Source organism: Danio rerio, chromosome 17 (genome assembly GCF_052040795.2).
Source record: "Danio rerio strain M-AB ecotype USA chromosome 17, GRCz13ab, whole genome shotgun sequence".
In the NCBI taxonomy this organism is placed as follows: Eukaryota; Metazoa; Chordata; class Actinopteri; order Cypriniformes; family Danionidae; genus Danio; species Danio rerio.
Genome location: NC_141037.1, coordinates 9,172,129 through 9,188,527, shown reverse-complemented (window position 1 = coordinate 9,188,527; position 16,399 = coordinate 9,172,129). Strand labels below are relative to the sequence as shown.

The 16,399-nt window shown below is 37.5% G+C and overlaps 1 protein-coding gene and 2 long non-coding RNA genes across 10 annotated transcripts in view; 2 read left to right on the top strand and 1 right to left on the bottom strand.

The window, feature by feature from the left end:
- The window catches only part of syne1b (spectrin repeat containing, nuclear envelope 1b), a 367,683-nt gene that overhangs the window by 59,695 nt on the left and 291,589 nt on the right, over positions 1-16,399 (top strand). For all 8 annotated transcript variants that reach the window (XM_087289683.1, XM_087289682.1, XM_087289680.1 and 5 more), the window contains 2 exons: positions 14,479-14,574; positions 14,752-14,835. In XM_087289683.1, coding sequence (XP_087145809.1) covers positions 14,479-14,574; positions 14,752-14,835 — 180 coding nt within the window. The remainder of the gene's footprint in view (positions 1-14,478; positions 14,575-14,751; positions 14,836-16,399) is intronic.
- On the bottom strand, positions 4,578-6,829 carry LOC141378516 (uncharacterized). The gene is made up of 3 exons (XR_015513064.1): positions 6,512-6,829; positions 5,754-6,236; positions 4,578-5,419 (listed from the first exon to the last, which is right to left on the bottom strand). It is a non-coding gene; the product is annotated as an uncharacterized LOC141378516 (long non-coding RNA).
- Positions 4,656-6,740, top strand: LOC147839916 (uncharacterized). Its single transcript, XR_015513076.1, has 3 exons — positions 4,656-5,257; positions 5,435-6,329; positions 6,502-6,740. It is a non-coding gene; the product is annotated as an uncharacterized LOC147839916 (long non-coding RNA).

The following is a 16,399-nucleotide window of genomic DNA, read 5'->3' as shown; positions in this document are numbered from 1 at the left end:
CGCGTTTGATGCGCGAATTGCTCGAGTTCGAAAGTCTGAACTTCAGCAGACATTCGTGCCGCGTTAACCAATCAGAAGCTTGTTTTTGTGGGGGCGTGATTGTGGCATATACCTGTTGTTGGTGTCCCGGGGGAAATCCTCCAGCCGACACCGACAAAAAGTTCATCAAACTGGGTTGGGCTCAGTCAGAAGCACCGCTGAAAGCCTCCATCAACCAGGTTAAGTTTCTGGAGGAGTTTATGAGCTCACAGAGCTGGATGCACCTCTGAAAGGACCTATTGGACTCAGACATGGCCCTAAACGTATCGACGCTGTTTTTTAGCCTTCATAAAGCACATAAACAATTATTTTTTCAATAAAATCCATTTAGCCATTTAGCTATGAAGCTACAGTCACCGGGCAGACAAAAGCCCTGCCCATCACGCGAGTCCGCGTCTGTTCTGAAGTGATGTGCAAATGAAGCAGATTTGACGCGCGAATGAAGCAAGTAAACTCAAATGTAAACGTGGCTATTTATGCACGAATAGTGCGATTTATCCGCGCGTTTCGCGTCTGGTGTGAACACAGCATTAGAATATTTTTGACAATTGTAAAGTATGATTGTTTTGGGTTGAAAATGGTCATGTGAAACCATTATTAAGGAATCTTTGCTGTCACATAAACCATATAATTTCTATTTAGATACCAGAAAACAAAATAGCATATAGCAATGCATTCTATGCTTTAAAAATAGTCTGCATGATATTTCATTATTTAATTTGTAACATGTAACTTTCGTGTCAATATAAATCATCATAGACAGTCACTAAATGAGAATGTAATGATAGACAGGGGCGATTAATTCTACCCTGAGTAAATGTCCTGGTGTCTCAGGCAGTGATGGCTGTGTTACTGTTTTCCTGACCCGTCATCCGTGAACAGTGAATGGTCCATGAGATTTGCTTTGTAGCCTAATGTCATAATCACTCTAAAGGCTAAATGTCTGTGTAACAGAGTAAAGCTCCGATGATTAAAGGCTGATCGTTGTCAAGACAGTAAACAGTGAGTGAGGGGGCGTAATGATGTAATACTCTAATAAAAAATCCTGAAGGCCGTGGTTTATGCTCTGCGCTTTGAGAATGAATGCTTTGTTGTTGTGCCGTCCTGCTGCAACGGCCAAGATGAGTGGGTGATTTTGTTTGTGGGCTGAGCATAAAAAACCCCTCTGAAACATGAGTTTATGAAATGTGACATGTGGGATACAGTAAATGGATTTATGGAAGCTACTTTTGACTAATTTAAAACATTTTTTTGATAAATCATAATCCCGGTAAAAATGTACTTGGATAAATAAAGAAATCCTCAAAAATTAAGAAGTATGACATAAAGTGCTCAGCGTAATTGAGTACAGCTCATTTTGAAAATGAATATTTATCAATTTCTCAATGAATATAGGCAATGTATTTTGCTGCATTTAAACAAAGCAGATTTATTAAACAGATATATTTATTGATGTTATATTTTAGCCACCAAACATCTTTAAAACTGAAAGATAATAAAATTAAATTCAAGCAAAATATTGGAATAAATTACAACCTACAAACTCTCAACTTAATTTTTTTTTCTAGCTTCTCTTGATTTTTCCTTTTTTTTTAAAATTGTATTTAATATTTTTCTATAACATAAAAATTTGGCTTTTTTTCTTTTTATCGTAAGTTATTTTGTTAGATAAGCTCCAGATTTGATTAATCTAATGTATATGCACAAATATAATATTGTTTAGCTTCCTATTCAAAATATGAATTTAAAAGATGTACTCATATATGCTGAACACTGTACATCCTTCATGTTTTATTATTGTCGCCTAAAATCTAAAATTCATATGATGTCATATAAAATCAACACAGGCTCTTTGGGAGTATGTGTCCAGGGCTACATGTGCTTGCGGGTACAAGAATATGTGCTTGCGGGTACAAGGGTTGGGCGATGTCGACCAATTTGGCATCGAACGATGTCTAATGTGAAACATTGCGATGGATGAAGGCATCGTCATCATAGGCGGTGGTGTATTAATTATTTATGAATAATTAATTATTCATAATGGATGAATAGCCTACCATTTTAACTACCTGACCCGCATGTCTTTGTTTTACCCATAACCAAATCATAAATAAATAAAGACAAGCTACTCACTAATTACCACCTGTTAATCACTGTTTCCACCGGACTCTGTCATAAATAGGCAGAGTGATCTGTGTCGTTATAATGGCGTCGACAAACTTAATTGGCAAAAATGGTGCAAAACCAACAGGAACCAACCAACAGTATCTGAGGTTTTCTCTAAAATTACTAAGTACAGGCTTGAAAGTGAAAGATTGAAGCAGTGTGCTGACACTGTGACACATTACCTGATAGATTCAAAAGACCGTTAGATGGATTTTGCATTTTCAGCAGTATAGTGTGGAAGGAGAGCTTTTCAGAAATGCTATTGATAAAACGGCAGTGTGAACGTTGATCGTTTTTGTTCTAAAATGTCATTTTAAAACTAAGATATATTAGTGTAAACGGGATTGTATGTATTTTTTGCAAGCGGGTTCCTGCTCCGACGGGGGCAGGGTGAAGGATCACAATGCCGGCTCAGCATCGTGTTGTCTAGCTGCCATCGGCAGTATATCGACCCAACCCTAGCAGGTACATATACAGTATGGATTTTTTGGTACTACTGACCACTTTCTGGCATGACTTTGCTCAGTAGCTCACCACAAACTATGTCAGACTTGAGATGCAGAGCAGACCTGGCTTCAGGTCTGGTTTCCAGAAACCAGGTTAAACGAAACCCGAAAAGGCATTGTGAGATCGTGGTAGAAGCACACAGCTGCCATGGCTTTTCTCTTCTAGTTTGCTTTTTAAAACACTATTGGTTGGGTTTAATGAAGGGGGTGGGTGGTTCAGTAGATAACAACCTGATATATATTATATATATATATAAAACTGCAAGCAAACATAACCGTACATATTTATCAGTTCTCAAAAATGTAGCCCTGGGTACATATTGTGACACTAGGCTCTCTGTTTACAAATCAGAAACTCTGTGTTGAAGGAAAAAAGTTTGCGTTTCACAGGTGAAAAAGTGCTTTAACTGGACAGAGACTTTCTGTCAAATCGCTTTGGGATGTCTGTCGTACTGTTACTTTCAGCTTTGTTGAGATATTACCCCTAAGTGCAGGTTACGTTGTGTGGAAATGCCAGTTGAATGTCTTTTTAAGGAGACTGGTGCGCTTATGGGAGGTTTTGGACACTGTTTGTATGTGCAGATGGCTGTCGAGAGGGGCTGGAACAATTCTCAGTAGGGAGAATCATGCTTCGCTCTTGAGGTCTTAGAGGCGCATGTCCGGTCATTTCAGATGGTGTGATTAAAAATCAGCAACAGAGCATTAGCAAGATCCTTTAAGATGCAATCAATCCAGCCCATGGTCGGCGTTTAATGTTAGTAGTTAAGAAGATTCTGTCAGACTTTCAACTAATTTCAAAATAAAAAAAACTGGAAAGGCAGGGTTAACCAGGAAAGTAATTGCTTGTAAAAACGTAAAAAAATAGAAATAATTTGGCTGAAAGAGGTCATTTTAATGATGATGCAGTTTGATGATGTTTTCTTTATATAAATTGGTTCAGTTTTGATTTCATGTTTTCTTTAAATTAACCCCGTAACTGTCACCATCCTAATAGAGCTTATGTTTAGTTCAAAATTTTACTGAAAGCTAATCTTTTGAGATATCGACTTTAAATTTGGAATATAATTTGTTCATATATTTGGCTTTGGCTTTCGGAGGTAAGTGTAAAGTACTTTTCTTTATGTAATATAATAAAATATTAATTTATTGTTTTATTATTTTCATAAAATTAAAGGCGCATAACTTTAGTTTTCTTTACACGTTTTAAACATTTTTTACTTCAGCTGCAATCTGTGTTCTTTAAATAGAGACTACGCTTAAATCTATGCACCAAAGTGTTGAAGACTGTCAGTCAATTAAGTTGAAGAATGCATTTTCATGCCTATATAAAAAAAATGGGGGTGACATGTAGGGGTGAAACAATTGTGCTAAATTAAATAGCGATTACTCATAATAAATTAAATCATTTAACTATATTGATATACAGTTGATGACAAAATTATTCGCCCTTCTGTGAAATTGTAATTCTTTTTCAAATATTCCCAAGTGATCTTTAATTCGTAACATAAAAGTTTTAACAGCTTATTTAATACCTCTTTGCTTTATCTATTCTTTTAAATTATCTTTATCATGATGACAGTACATAATAATTAGCCAGTTATTTTGCAACATACTAGTATTCAGCTTAAAGGGCAATTTAAAGGCTTAATTAGGTAAATTAGGTAAGTCATAGGACAACAGTTTGTTTTGTAGCCTTAATTTAATAATGTTTATTATTGAAAAAAAAAAAAAAAAAAAAAATATATATATTATAAATATATATATATATATATATATTTATTTATTTATTCCAGCCAAACTAAAATAAATAATACTTTCTTCAGAGGAAATATATAATAGGTAATACTGACAAATTTTTTTTGCTCTGTTCACTTGAAAATATTAGAAAAATAATCAATAAAATCATGGTGGCATGGTGGCTCAGTGGTTAACAATGTCACCTCGCAGCAAGAAGGTCACTGGTTCGAGTCCAGCAGGACCAGTTGGCATTTCTGTGTGGAGTTGCATGTTCTCCCCATGTTGGCGTGGGTTTCCTCTGGGTGCTCTGGTTTTCCCCCACAGTCCAAAGACATGCGCTATAGGATAATTGAATAAACTAAATTGGCCATAGTGTATGAGTGTGTGTGTGTGAATACGAGAGTGTATGGGTCTTTCCCAGTACTGGGTTGCGGCTGGAAGGGCATCCGCTATGTAAAACGTATGCAGTAATAGTTGGCAGTTCATTCCGCTGTGGCGACCCCTGATAAATAAGGGACCAAGCTGAAGTCAATGAATGAATAAAATCACAGAAGCACTAATACTTTTCTCTATGCCATGTGCCTTTTCTACAAATCCGTTTTTCAGTGATCATTTGATACTGTACCAGTTCAGAATACGTACTATGAAATATGTAAAAGACAGCTAAAAGATGTTGTAGAAACAATTCAAATTGATAGCAAATTTCACAAACAAACAGCTGTCAACACATCAAAACACAGTATTTTGTACAAAACTAACAGTTTTTCTTCTTAAAAATCATCCTTTGTTTTTCATTTTTTTAACCAAATGTGTGCACTGTAAAAAAAAGTTAACTCAAATAAACTTGTAAGGTAAATTGCAGCAGAGCTTTTTTGAGTTGACTCAACTTTCAACCCAAATACTGTACACTGCACACTGTAAACTCAAATATGTCTTGTAGTTTGTTGCCTTACAAGTTTGAGTTGAGTCAACTTTTTTTTTTACAGTGTGACCATGGACCACAAAACCAGTGTTATGTTGCATGCAGGGTATATTTATGTCATTGTCTGGGTCAAAATTGTAGATTTTCTTTAATGCCAAAAATCATTAGAATATCAAACAAGGATCGTGTTCCATGGAAATATTGAGTAAACTTCCTACTGTAAATATATCAAAGCTCATTTTCCATTAGTAATAGGCCTATCTCAGAGGTTCTCAAACCCCTGGAGGTCTGGGGCCTCATGTACGAAGACTTGCGTTGAATAAACTAATTGTGTACTAATTGCGTTACTAAAACACTGTGTACGGAGAAAGCTGTAATTGTACGCAGCAAAAAAATGTAAATGTATGAAACACTGCGTACGCAGAATCCCATACATATTCTCTTTGTACATACAAATTAACGTGAAACTGAACACACATGCACGAGCACAAAACCCCTCCCCGCCTCCTCCCACATATGAATATGGTAATGACTCCACTTTGGCAAAACCAAACGAAAAAGCGATGGCAAAAGCAAACAAGAAGAGAAACTTTACAGAATGTGAATTGGAGGTGCTCCTATCGGAGTTAGACCAGAGAAAAAACTGTTATTTGCTATTTCAGCCTCTGGAATTAATAACAAAAGAAAAAAATAGAGTGGGAGAGTTTAGCTGATGCGGTTAATGCAGTGGGGTCTGAACATCGCACTGTGAGTGAATTAAATAAGAAATGGTCCGATGTAAAGGTGCAGGTTAAGAGGAGAACAGTGGCGCACCGATAAAGTGTGGACTGAAGAGGCGGGGGAACAGGGGATGCTGCACTAACACCCTTTAAGGAGAGAGTTGCCTCAATTGTGGGCGACACTTTACTGTCTGGAGTAGTATCCCTGTCTGTGGAAGACACAGATGTATTAGAGCAGGGGTGGCCAACCCTGTTCCTGGAGAGCCACCTTCCTGCAGATTTTAGTTGCAACCCATATCAAACACACCTGAACCAATTAATTAGGAACTGAACACCACGTGATAATTACAGGCAGGTGTGTTGGATATAGGTTGCAACTGAAATCTGCAGGAAGGTGGCTCTCCAGGAACAGGGTTGGCCACCCCTGCATTAGAGGAACACTCTGTTAGGGCGGTATAGCAGCACCCCTCCGCTCTTATCAAGGCAGCGCCCCCGGCATTTCAGCTGCCCAATCGCCCGCTCTACAACTGACCGAGTGCGAGAATGGGCATTGTTGAATAAGCGCTCTTGGTCAGTTTGTGGGTTGTTGAGATGGGTTAACAGCCACTTCTTTAATGGATAACCGCTGCCTCCTCATATGCAATTACGCTCAATAAAAATTTAAATAAAATTTAAAAAAAACTTAGCTGGAATAATATCTTTAAATACATCACTTACCAAGAAGACACCCATCGAACACCCTGCAACCGTGGAACCTTTCAGATTCGACTATTGATAATGTCCTTTAATAGGGGCAACACTTCCATTGTCTTAGACCAGAGATCACCAAACTTGTTCCTGGATGGCCGGTGTCCTGCAGATTTTAGCTCCAACCCTAATCAAACACACCTGAACAAGCTAATCAAGGTCTTAGGTATACTTGAAACACCCAGGCAGATGTGTTAAGGCAAGTTGGAGCTAAACCCTGCAGGGACACTGGCCCTCCAGGACCAGGATTGGTGATCCCTGTCTTAGACTAAGGCTGGTATACATTTGCTAAATGCTTTCATATGTTCTAAATCACATAATTGGTAAAAATATATATATTGCATCAATGAACCCATTTTATCAATTATAAATGAAAAGCAATGTTTTTCACATGTGTTGGTGCGATACTTTGAAGTGTGCGATTTAACATAATTGCCCCTAGGAGTCGCCAATGGAAATAAAACAAACACACAAAAGAAATATGCGTACGCCAGACATGAAGTTGCCGCAGACCAACGAACATTCTCACGTCAACTTCATCTTTAGCAAATCCAAACGTGAGCTTGAAACCTGGCGTACACAAAGTCTTTGTGCGTAAGCAGAGTTGATACATGAGGCCCCAGGTGTCATGCAGATTTGGGCTTCCAACCTGCCTCAACACACCTGCAAGGATGTTCCTATAAAGCCTAGTAAGAGCTTGATTAGCCAGCCCTGCAGGACATCTGCAGGCCACCAGACCTCCAGGACCGAGCTTGAGAACCTCTGGCCGAGCTAAGTACTTAATTTGCAAAACCTTAAAGGTGTTTTTCTTAATATTTACATTTTTTGAACCCTCAGATCATCAATGGAAAGCTTATTTATTCAGCAAACTCCCTTATGAGGGTAACACAGGGGCTCATTGGTAAGCACTGTTGCGTCATAGCAAAAAGGTTGCTGTTTTGAGTCCCAACTGGGTCAGTTGGCATTTTTGTGTAGAGTTTGCATGTTCTCCCGGTGTTGGCGTGGGTTTCCTAAAGGTGCTCTGGTTTCCCCCACAGTCCAAAGACATGCGCTATAGGTGAATTAAATAAACCAAACTGGCCGTAGTGTAGGAGTATGGATGTTTCCCAGTACTTGGTTGCAGTTGGAAGGACATCCGCTGTGCTGGATAAGCTGGATGTGGCGACCCCTGGAAAATAAATGAGTAAATGACTCCCTAATGACTAGTTGTCTGCTCTAGTGTCTTTATATTTGAATAGAAGTTTGACAAAAAAAAAAGACCTCTTCATTCGGAAATAGACACATAGCACTCAAAATAAAACTATTTTGTTGTTGGAGGGGTTGTAAAATGCTTTGATGGCTCACAGTAAATGATGTCATCAGCTCTCCATTGTTTTGCATAATGACCCACAGGCGGATCACAGAAGCTGAAATGTAGCTGTTGTGAGATGTTGTTGCTCCTCCCCCTCGCTCATTATGCGTGATTAGTTGCTTTGGTGACGGGGCACTATGCAGAGCACAAAGAGAGGATAATCTGACACAAATGGTGGGTTTAAGTATTCCAGTCAGTGCAGATTGTACTGAGGGCCCTTTTGTTCCACACAATCTGCTACACAACAGTTCAGAGCGCAACTAGGAAAAGTTTGAAGAATCCAAGTCATGTATCTTTCAGCCAGTGAGGTTCAGTGCAGTGCATCCATACAGAAACACACGCTCGGTGCATACTAACTGAGCTGCAGGATATGCTGTGTAATGCTTTATGAGTCTGCAGAGTGCCTGTACACTGTTTAAAATGCTTGTCTTGTATTTTTTGTCTTTTTTCTAGTCTGAATATCTAAAATTGTGTAAATTAAAAAGCAATTTCTACACAAGCAGAAAATATTGTTTTGTTTTCAGAAATAATAAGTGTTTTTAAAATGTGATTTTAAAATGTGATTAAGAGTAAGTTTCACATGTTTAAATTTAAATCAGGTTTATTTTGTACATTAGCATAACAGATATCCACACAGTACTTGAGGTTAGCCTTAACTAAGCTAAGCGCGCTCTGTCTGTCTGTCTGTCTGTCGGTCTGCCTGCCTGCCTGTGTGTGTGTGTGTGTGTGTGTCATCTGCGGTGTGTGTGTGTGTGTGTGCGCGGGCGCGCGCGTTAACTTCGTAACGATATTGTGTGTGACTCATCAATGCAACTTCACAATACTGATTAGTAAAGGTTAGTTCTTACTGTAGTATCTCACAAACGCTACGTGAGACCTTCCTTTAAGTCTGTCTGTTGTCTGACGCAGCTGAGGGAGGAGGCATGTAGAAATAGTGGGCGGGAAAGACTCGTCTTAAAGGCGCAGTACGACAAAACCACCCCCTGCTGGAAATCAGTATAAAACAGCATCTTGTAAAAGGTATAATGAAAAATCTGATGGGTATTTTGATCTGAAACTTTATATACACATTCTAGAGACGCAAAAGACTTGTATTAAATCTGAAAAAAGGGGTAACCTAGGTGCCCTTTAAAATAGAAACCAACCACTAAAAAAACAACACAATTCATGGCTCACATTCACCATCAGACATGCGCATTCAAACCTGCGTGCCACACTTTGTATTTTTCACGGTGAGAAGTAATGGACAACAAGATTAATTAGAGAAGATGCGCATATGAAAGGACTGTTACCGATCTAATGTTGGAATCCAGCGGTTTCCGGATAAATAACGTGACACAACTGCAAAAATGTTTATTGCTGTAAATATTAACACTGACAAAACTCTACCAGATACAGCGATTCTGCGCAAAATAAAGCAATAAAATTCAACCCACTAGCCTAATGCGAATCATTTATATGAACTGATATAACACAAAATGAAAATGAATACACCTCTGAATGCATGTTCATTGAAAAAAAAAATCATCTTAAAAAAGGTTTAATTTATATAATTATTATTACAAAACTCGTGTATGCATTATTACATAGAGGTTGTTAAATTTGACTTTTAGATGACAGCTTTTTTTCTTTACCATTTTTAGTTGAGGGGGATAAAAAAAGGCCTTAGTTTTTAGAAATGATGAGTTAAAAATAAGTGACTTTTTCTTTTAAACAAGCTAAATAATCTGCCAGTGAGGTAAGTAATATAAAGTTATTTGAAACTAAAAACAGTCTTATTTTACTTAATTCACTTGCTGATTATTTTGATTATTTAAAAAAGCTCATGTAATTTTTTATATATCGTTTCTGAAAAAGTCAAACAAACAAACAAACAAACAAACAAACAAACAAACAAACAAACAAACAAACAAACAAACAAACAAACAAACAAACAGTATTTGTAATTTTGTAATTTTTTTATTTTAAGATATTTGAATTAGAATCAAGACAAAAACGAAGAAAAAAAGGAATTTATTACTTATTATTAATTTATCATTGTACTTTATTTATATCACCTTGTGCTTTATAAATGTATTAGTTAATATTTTTGATAAAATTTTATCTGAATTAAGATTTCATGCTTCCTTTAAATTTCCTAATAGTCAGCATTTTTAAAGCTAATGTGTTTGCACACAGCTTCTGAGGCTTTTCATAGTGGAAAGTTTTGTCTATTTTAGTTTGGCCTTTGACACATCTGTTATCTTTTCCCATTGTGTCTGTTTCCTTTAACATGTTAAAGCTTTTTGCACTTTTTATGGTGTTTGTACTGTACATCATCAGCTGATCGAATATTTTTACAGTAAACCCGGACTTGTTTGAATCATATCTTTAAGGGATAGTTCACCTAAAATAAAAAAAAAATGAAATCATTGTTTTTCTTTTGCTATTTTTTCTGATATTTTGAAGAAAGCTGGAAACCTCAACCTGTAACTATTGATTTCCACAGTACTTGTTTTTTTACACACATAAGAGAACCCTACAGAACACGAAATTTGCCTGTCCAAACACCAGGTTAACAATTATTTTGATACATAAATCACACTGTGTAGCAGTTATACCAGATACAAATGAACTGAAGCATGAACAGCGATCACACACACCCATTAAAATTAAAGGACCCATCAAAAAATGTTTTATGACCCACTTTTGTGCCATACATACTTTAATGCCAGTAGACACTGCCTTGCATTACAATTTCCAAGTAATATGGTTTCAGCTAAACATCTTTTTTAATGTTCTACTGAAAATAAAGCAAACTTTAAATATTGGACGACCTGAGGCTGACGAATTGTTCTGTTTTGCTTTCTATTAAGGGTGCAGTAGGCGATTGTCTTGAAAGTCTCTTCACATTTTTTATCCAGTTAAATATTGTTGGGCCGACATCTTCCATTAATCTAATAAGTAGCCCAAACTGTCTGTCAACAAATGTAGATTTGTACATCTGCGCATCTGATCACGCAGATCCACTATTTGTGCGTATATGCACGCAGCATGTATACGTACACACAAAAGAGAGAGCGGTAAAAACAAATGCTTAATCAAAACTTTATTATTAATATTGGAGTTACTTTTGCACGCTTGGGGAAGGACGACACCATGGCTAAAGTATTTCTGTTAGAGGTAATGTTTTGTTTTAAAAGTATTTTTGGCACACAGAGCTGATGTAGATTGAGTTGTTATGAATGGGTTATATGCACAGAAGTGTTGTTCAGCCACTAAAATCTTCTGGCGAACGATTGATGTGACTATTTTCAGTTTCATAAGGGACCTTTTACAACATCGATAATGTAGATTTTTATTTAGTTTAACAACAAAACACAAGTAAATATTGCCTAGCCTGCTTTACTGAGGTCATCACATTGGTTAATTTTTTTAACAAAATTGTGTTTCTCTGTGTTTATGAACTGTGTTTGATTTTCCAAATTGGACTTTGCACATGTGAATTGTGCTGTGGATGTATGAGTTATACTTCGTAAATGTGCTATTTTTGAGACTGATCTGGCTCCATATTTAAATATCACAAGTAAGGATGGGTATCGTTTTTAATGGTATTACTACTTTTATTAATATCACTTATTGGTTCAGTACTTTAACGGTTCTCTTATCGGTACTTTTTGTAGTGTTTTTTTTTATGGAAAAAAAAAACTGAACAGAATTAACAACACTTTATTTTATTATTATGTTTTTAATGTAAAATAAAAGAAAACCAATAATTGTAAAACAAATTAAAAAAAGAATGCACAATGGTTTGAAGGAAAATAACTCTCAGTTTTTAACCTTTTTATCTGGAGAAAAATCAACTTGTTTGACTTTTCTAGAAGATGTCGGGATCTTTCTTGGTTTATTGTGTTTCCTGCAGTTGAAAAATACCCTCTTTTAGGTGCAAAATGCAGTTAATGATTTTTCAATAACACACTCACATAAATGAGTTAACAGTGTTTTAAGAGTTAACTTTATTTTTATTACAGTTTTTGGGCATCCTGCAATGTAAAATTAAGCAGTTTTTTTTTTATTTCTTAATAAGCATAGTTTATTATTAGGCTATTCATTGGCTAAATTTGTAAACTCAGCTGGTGTAAAAGTATTTTAATGTTTAAGATTTATTTAGGCTACTGCAGAAAAAAATACAGTTTTCATTGTGTGTTTTTTCAGCTAATAATATTATACTAATTTAGGGGATTGACAGCTGACATAACGATGTTGATGATGTAAAGTTACCGTTAGTAGCTAGGCAGTCAAAAACTTTTCATTACTTTACATTGCAGTTAATGCACTTTTGAAAGATACTTTCACATAGCCAGATTGCTTGTGTTTCCGCTTATACAATAAAAAACTTGTTGCTTTTGTTGCAAGGGAAATACAACCTGTTTGGTTCAATCTGCAAGCTTACGGGCTGTGTGTGCTTGAGTCTGTGTTGCAAGTTATTGTGTGTAGGCTTAGTGGGAGCCTCAGTTGAGTGCGCGCACACAGCCGAGAACTGTGAAGCCAAGAACGCTCGCCAGAAACACAAGCATTTCTCATGTGAGATTGACGACCGTGCAGACGGATATCATATATGCAAATTAGAAAAGGTTGGTCAGTTAAATTAGGCCAGTGGATCTCAAACTGTGGTACGTGTACCACTTCAGGGGTCGGCAACCCAAAATGTTGAAAGAGCCATACTGGACCAAAAAAAACAAAAACAAATATGTCTGGAGCCGCAAAAAATTAAAAGCCTTATATAAGCCTTATAATGAAGTCAACACATGCTGTATGTATTTATATTAGCTATATTAGCCTACTATAAAAATGATTTAGTTGGCTACAAATACATACTGAGCCTTCATGATTAAATGTTTTTTTCCCTGCAGTGCATCCTGTAGAGTATGACGCACCACGTGACTACTCTGTTGTACGATGCCGTCTCAAGTTTAACTTAATTACAATATTAATGCATTATGTTTAATGTTCGAGTTTAACTTCATTACAATATTAATGAATTATGTTTAATGTTAAAGTTTAACTTCATTACAATATTAATGCATCATGTTTTGCTTTGATGAAATTAAAGAAATGCAGTAAAGAAATCAGATTTTTGATGATTTTAATTTTGAGGATTCCAAAAAGCAACATCAAAATGAACGTGCATAACGTGCCCCTTACTGGGAATGTGCTCAACAAGGAAGGGTCAATCTCCAGGGGTGTGTGACAAGGAAAGACAGTCTCGTTTTTTCCTTTCGCCACTCGCAAAATCTGCTCCCAAATGCAGTTTCCATATCAACGATCGCACCTTGTAAATAATCACCGTTGAGTGAGTGATCGGGATGGGCTTCTTTGAATTCTCTCAGGGAGGGAAAATGAGAGAGTGTGCCCCGCTGTACATCTTTGGCAAAGACAGCTTACGAACCATGGCACATCACACAGCCGCCGGATTGTTTACAACAGTACCTGCCTATTCCGTATGTCGCAGGCTATGACGCAAATCTTCGTTGACAGAAATGATGAAACTAAATATTCTACACACTTTTACAGCATTGGAAAACGTTAAGATTGTTTGTCCTCCTATAGAAACCATATTAAAACAAAAATATATTTACCTCCCCCATCTTTTTCCGTTTTCAAACATTTTTTGAAAAAGCTCCAGGGAGCCACTGGGGCAGCGCTAGAGAGCCGCATGCGGCTCTAGAGCCGCGGGTTGCCGACCCCTGCAGGCTTCCTTCTAGTGGTACACGGAGTAATGAAATATGTCATGTACATGCTACATATATTTAAAAATGTATTAAAATGATGTATATAATATGCCATATATGACATATAGTCTATATTTCTGAGGTAATCTGCCACGTTTTTTTTTAAATGTGCCTACTACATTACTGTATTTCAATACTGCTCATTTTGGTGGTACTTGCAGAGACAATTTTTTTCTGAGGTGGTACTTAATGAAAAAAGTTTGAGAACCACTGAATTAGGCTACTGTAAGTAATGTTTTTTTTAGCAATAATTCTCCAGTACCGATTGCAGAACCGTTAACGTCAGAGCTTATTGATACTTCGGCCTTTTACAATGTAGCACCGATCCCGATGAAGCACAGAGTTTCAGCATCCATGCCTAATCATAAGTCATATCATAAGTATCATATCATAAGTAGAATCCAAATAGTAAAGCGGAAGAAATGAGTCAGAGCAAGATAAACACAGCAACAGAAGTACAGCTTTGTAATCAAAGCACTATTGGGGTTCACTAAGTTATTTATTCCTCCTGTTTTTCCAGCACAAACCTCCTTTTGAAGTCAACGATCTCTTCGAGGACATCAAGGATGGGGTGAAACTGCTGGCTCTGCTCGAGGTGCTGTCTGGCCAGAGATTAGTAAGTGTTGATGTGATGCAGTACCGTATCTGCAGATTATCCCAGTGTGAAACCTCTGCATTGAGCGGCTTGTGTGCATCTTTAGCCCTCAGAGTGTGTTTAATGTCAGGATGATGGGCTAGAGTCCTCCTTCCTTTCATTTCTGCCACTGATAAGCTTCTTCTTTCATGCCTGCAGCCATGCGAACAGGGCCGCCAACTCAAAAGGATCCACTGGGTGTCTAACATTGGCACAGCTCTAAAGTTCCTGGAGGGAAGGAAGGTAGGTGACTTTATGAACAATCTGGTTATGTCATCTGACTTGTTTAACTGCTCATCTTTCTTAATTATAGTGTTAGATTCGGTGTAACACTCCCAGCCGGGCCATTTATGCGCTGTATAGTGCTTTTTAAATGATTAAAAGTGAACAGACTTCTGCTATAATTCAGGGTCGTGTAGAAGAGGATATACCAGACTGTCAGAATTATGCTCTGGTCAAAATCAGGCAAGGACAGGAGAGGAAAAGGATGGAAATAAAGAGCTAAAATTAGTCATTTGTATGGCCAGAGAGAATCTGCAGACTGTTTTGCTATTCCTGTGCAGAATCTGTGGATTTATTCTTGAGAGAGTGTAGAAACCAAAAACTTAAAGGTGTTAATATGTTTGCAGAGATTTAAGAAACATGCTAAGTAAACCTTCTTGTTTATCTGAAAGTCAGATAATCTGCTTTAAAAATGCTTTCCGTGTCAGAACGGCTGTCTTTGTTTTGGTCTCTTTAACCCATCCAATGTCAGTTTAGCCAAATATATTTTCAACCCAGGCTCATTCTGAAAATGTAGTCCCGTGGACATTTCTGGAGACAATGAAATACATCCCGGGAGGTAGGTATTTTTGCAGTTTTTGTTTTCGCGAATCCACAAAGATTGCTGTGTGCGCTTTTTCATACCTCAAATTTCTCTCGCGAGTGCCATTCGCGCCCGCTGTTCTCACGTAACCCACCAGAGGCCGCTGTCGACCTACCGTCTGTCTGACTGACTGAATGACTGAATGAATGACCGACTGGTCGGCCTACCAATCGACTGACCCCTCCTCCTCCTTCCCTAAACCCAACCAATTTTATCAATTGACCCGCCCACCCACTTCTCTAAACCCAACCAACGATTTACAAAAGCCGGCCAGAAAAAGAAAAGGCCTTGTCTGATTTTTACCACGTTTTAGGATTTTAAGACATTCTCACCCTGTTATTCACTTGTTCATTTTAGTTTTTGGATACTGTTTTTGTCTTGCCTGATTTCTGGAACCGATGTTCCCCGGACTCGAACCCTGTCATCGTCGTGGTTAACTCCTCTTTGGTGCCTCAAGTCCGCCGATGTACACAACGAGCTAACTTGACAAACTGGTTGCAGTTAAAAAAAGCCCTCCACATGGAGGTAAGCGGTCGGCTGGTATGCGCGAAAAGAAACGGCGTCATACCGCCCCATATCGTTTGTTTAAAAAAATGAAATGCAGCCATATGTACCTCTGGCTACATAATTTGCAGTCTCCAGAAACGTCCACGGGACTACGTTTTCAGAATGAGCCTGTGTTGTATTTTTCAGCACCCCAGGCTACCTTTATGTCAAACCACATATTTGATTCATTCAGTCAGGAAGGCTCTCAAAGTGACTAAACATCACCACTCTTGATTAATACTTTACATATAAAATAAACTGCAAATCAAAGCAATTACTGGGGTATTGGCGATTTTTACTGGGGCATGTACCCCAATAAATGAGGTCTATCGACACCCCTGATTTAGCCATATCTGTAGTTTTATTTGCTCCTTGTATGCTGTATGTCCATATGTC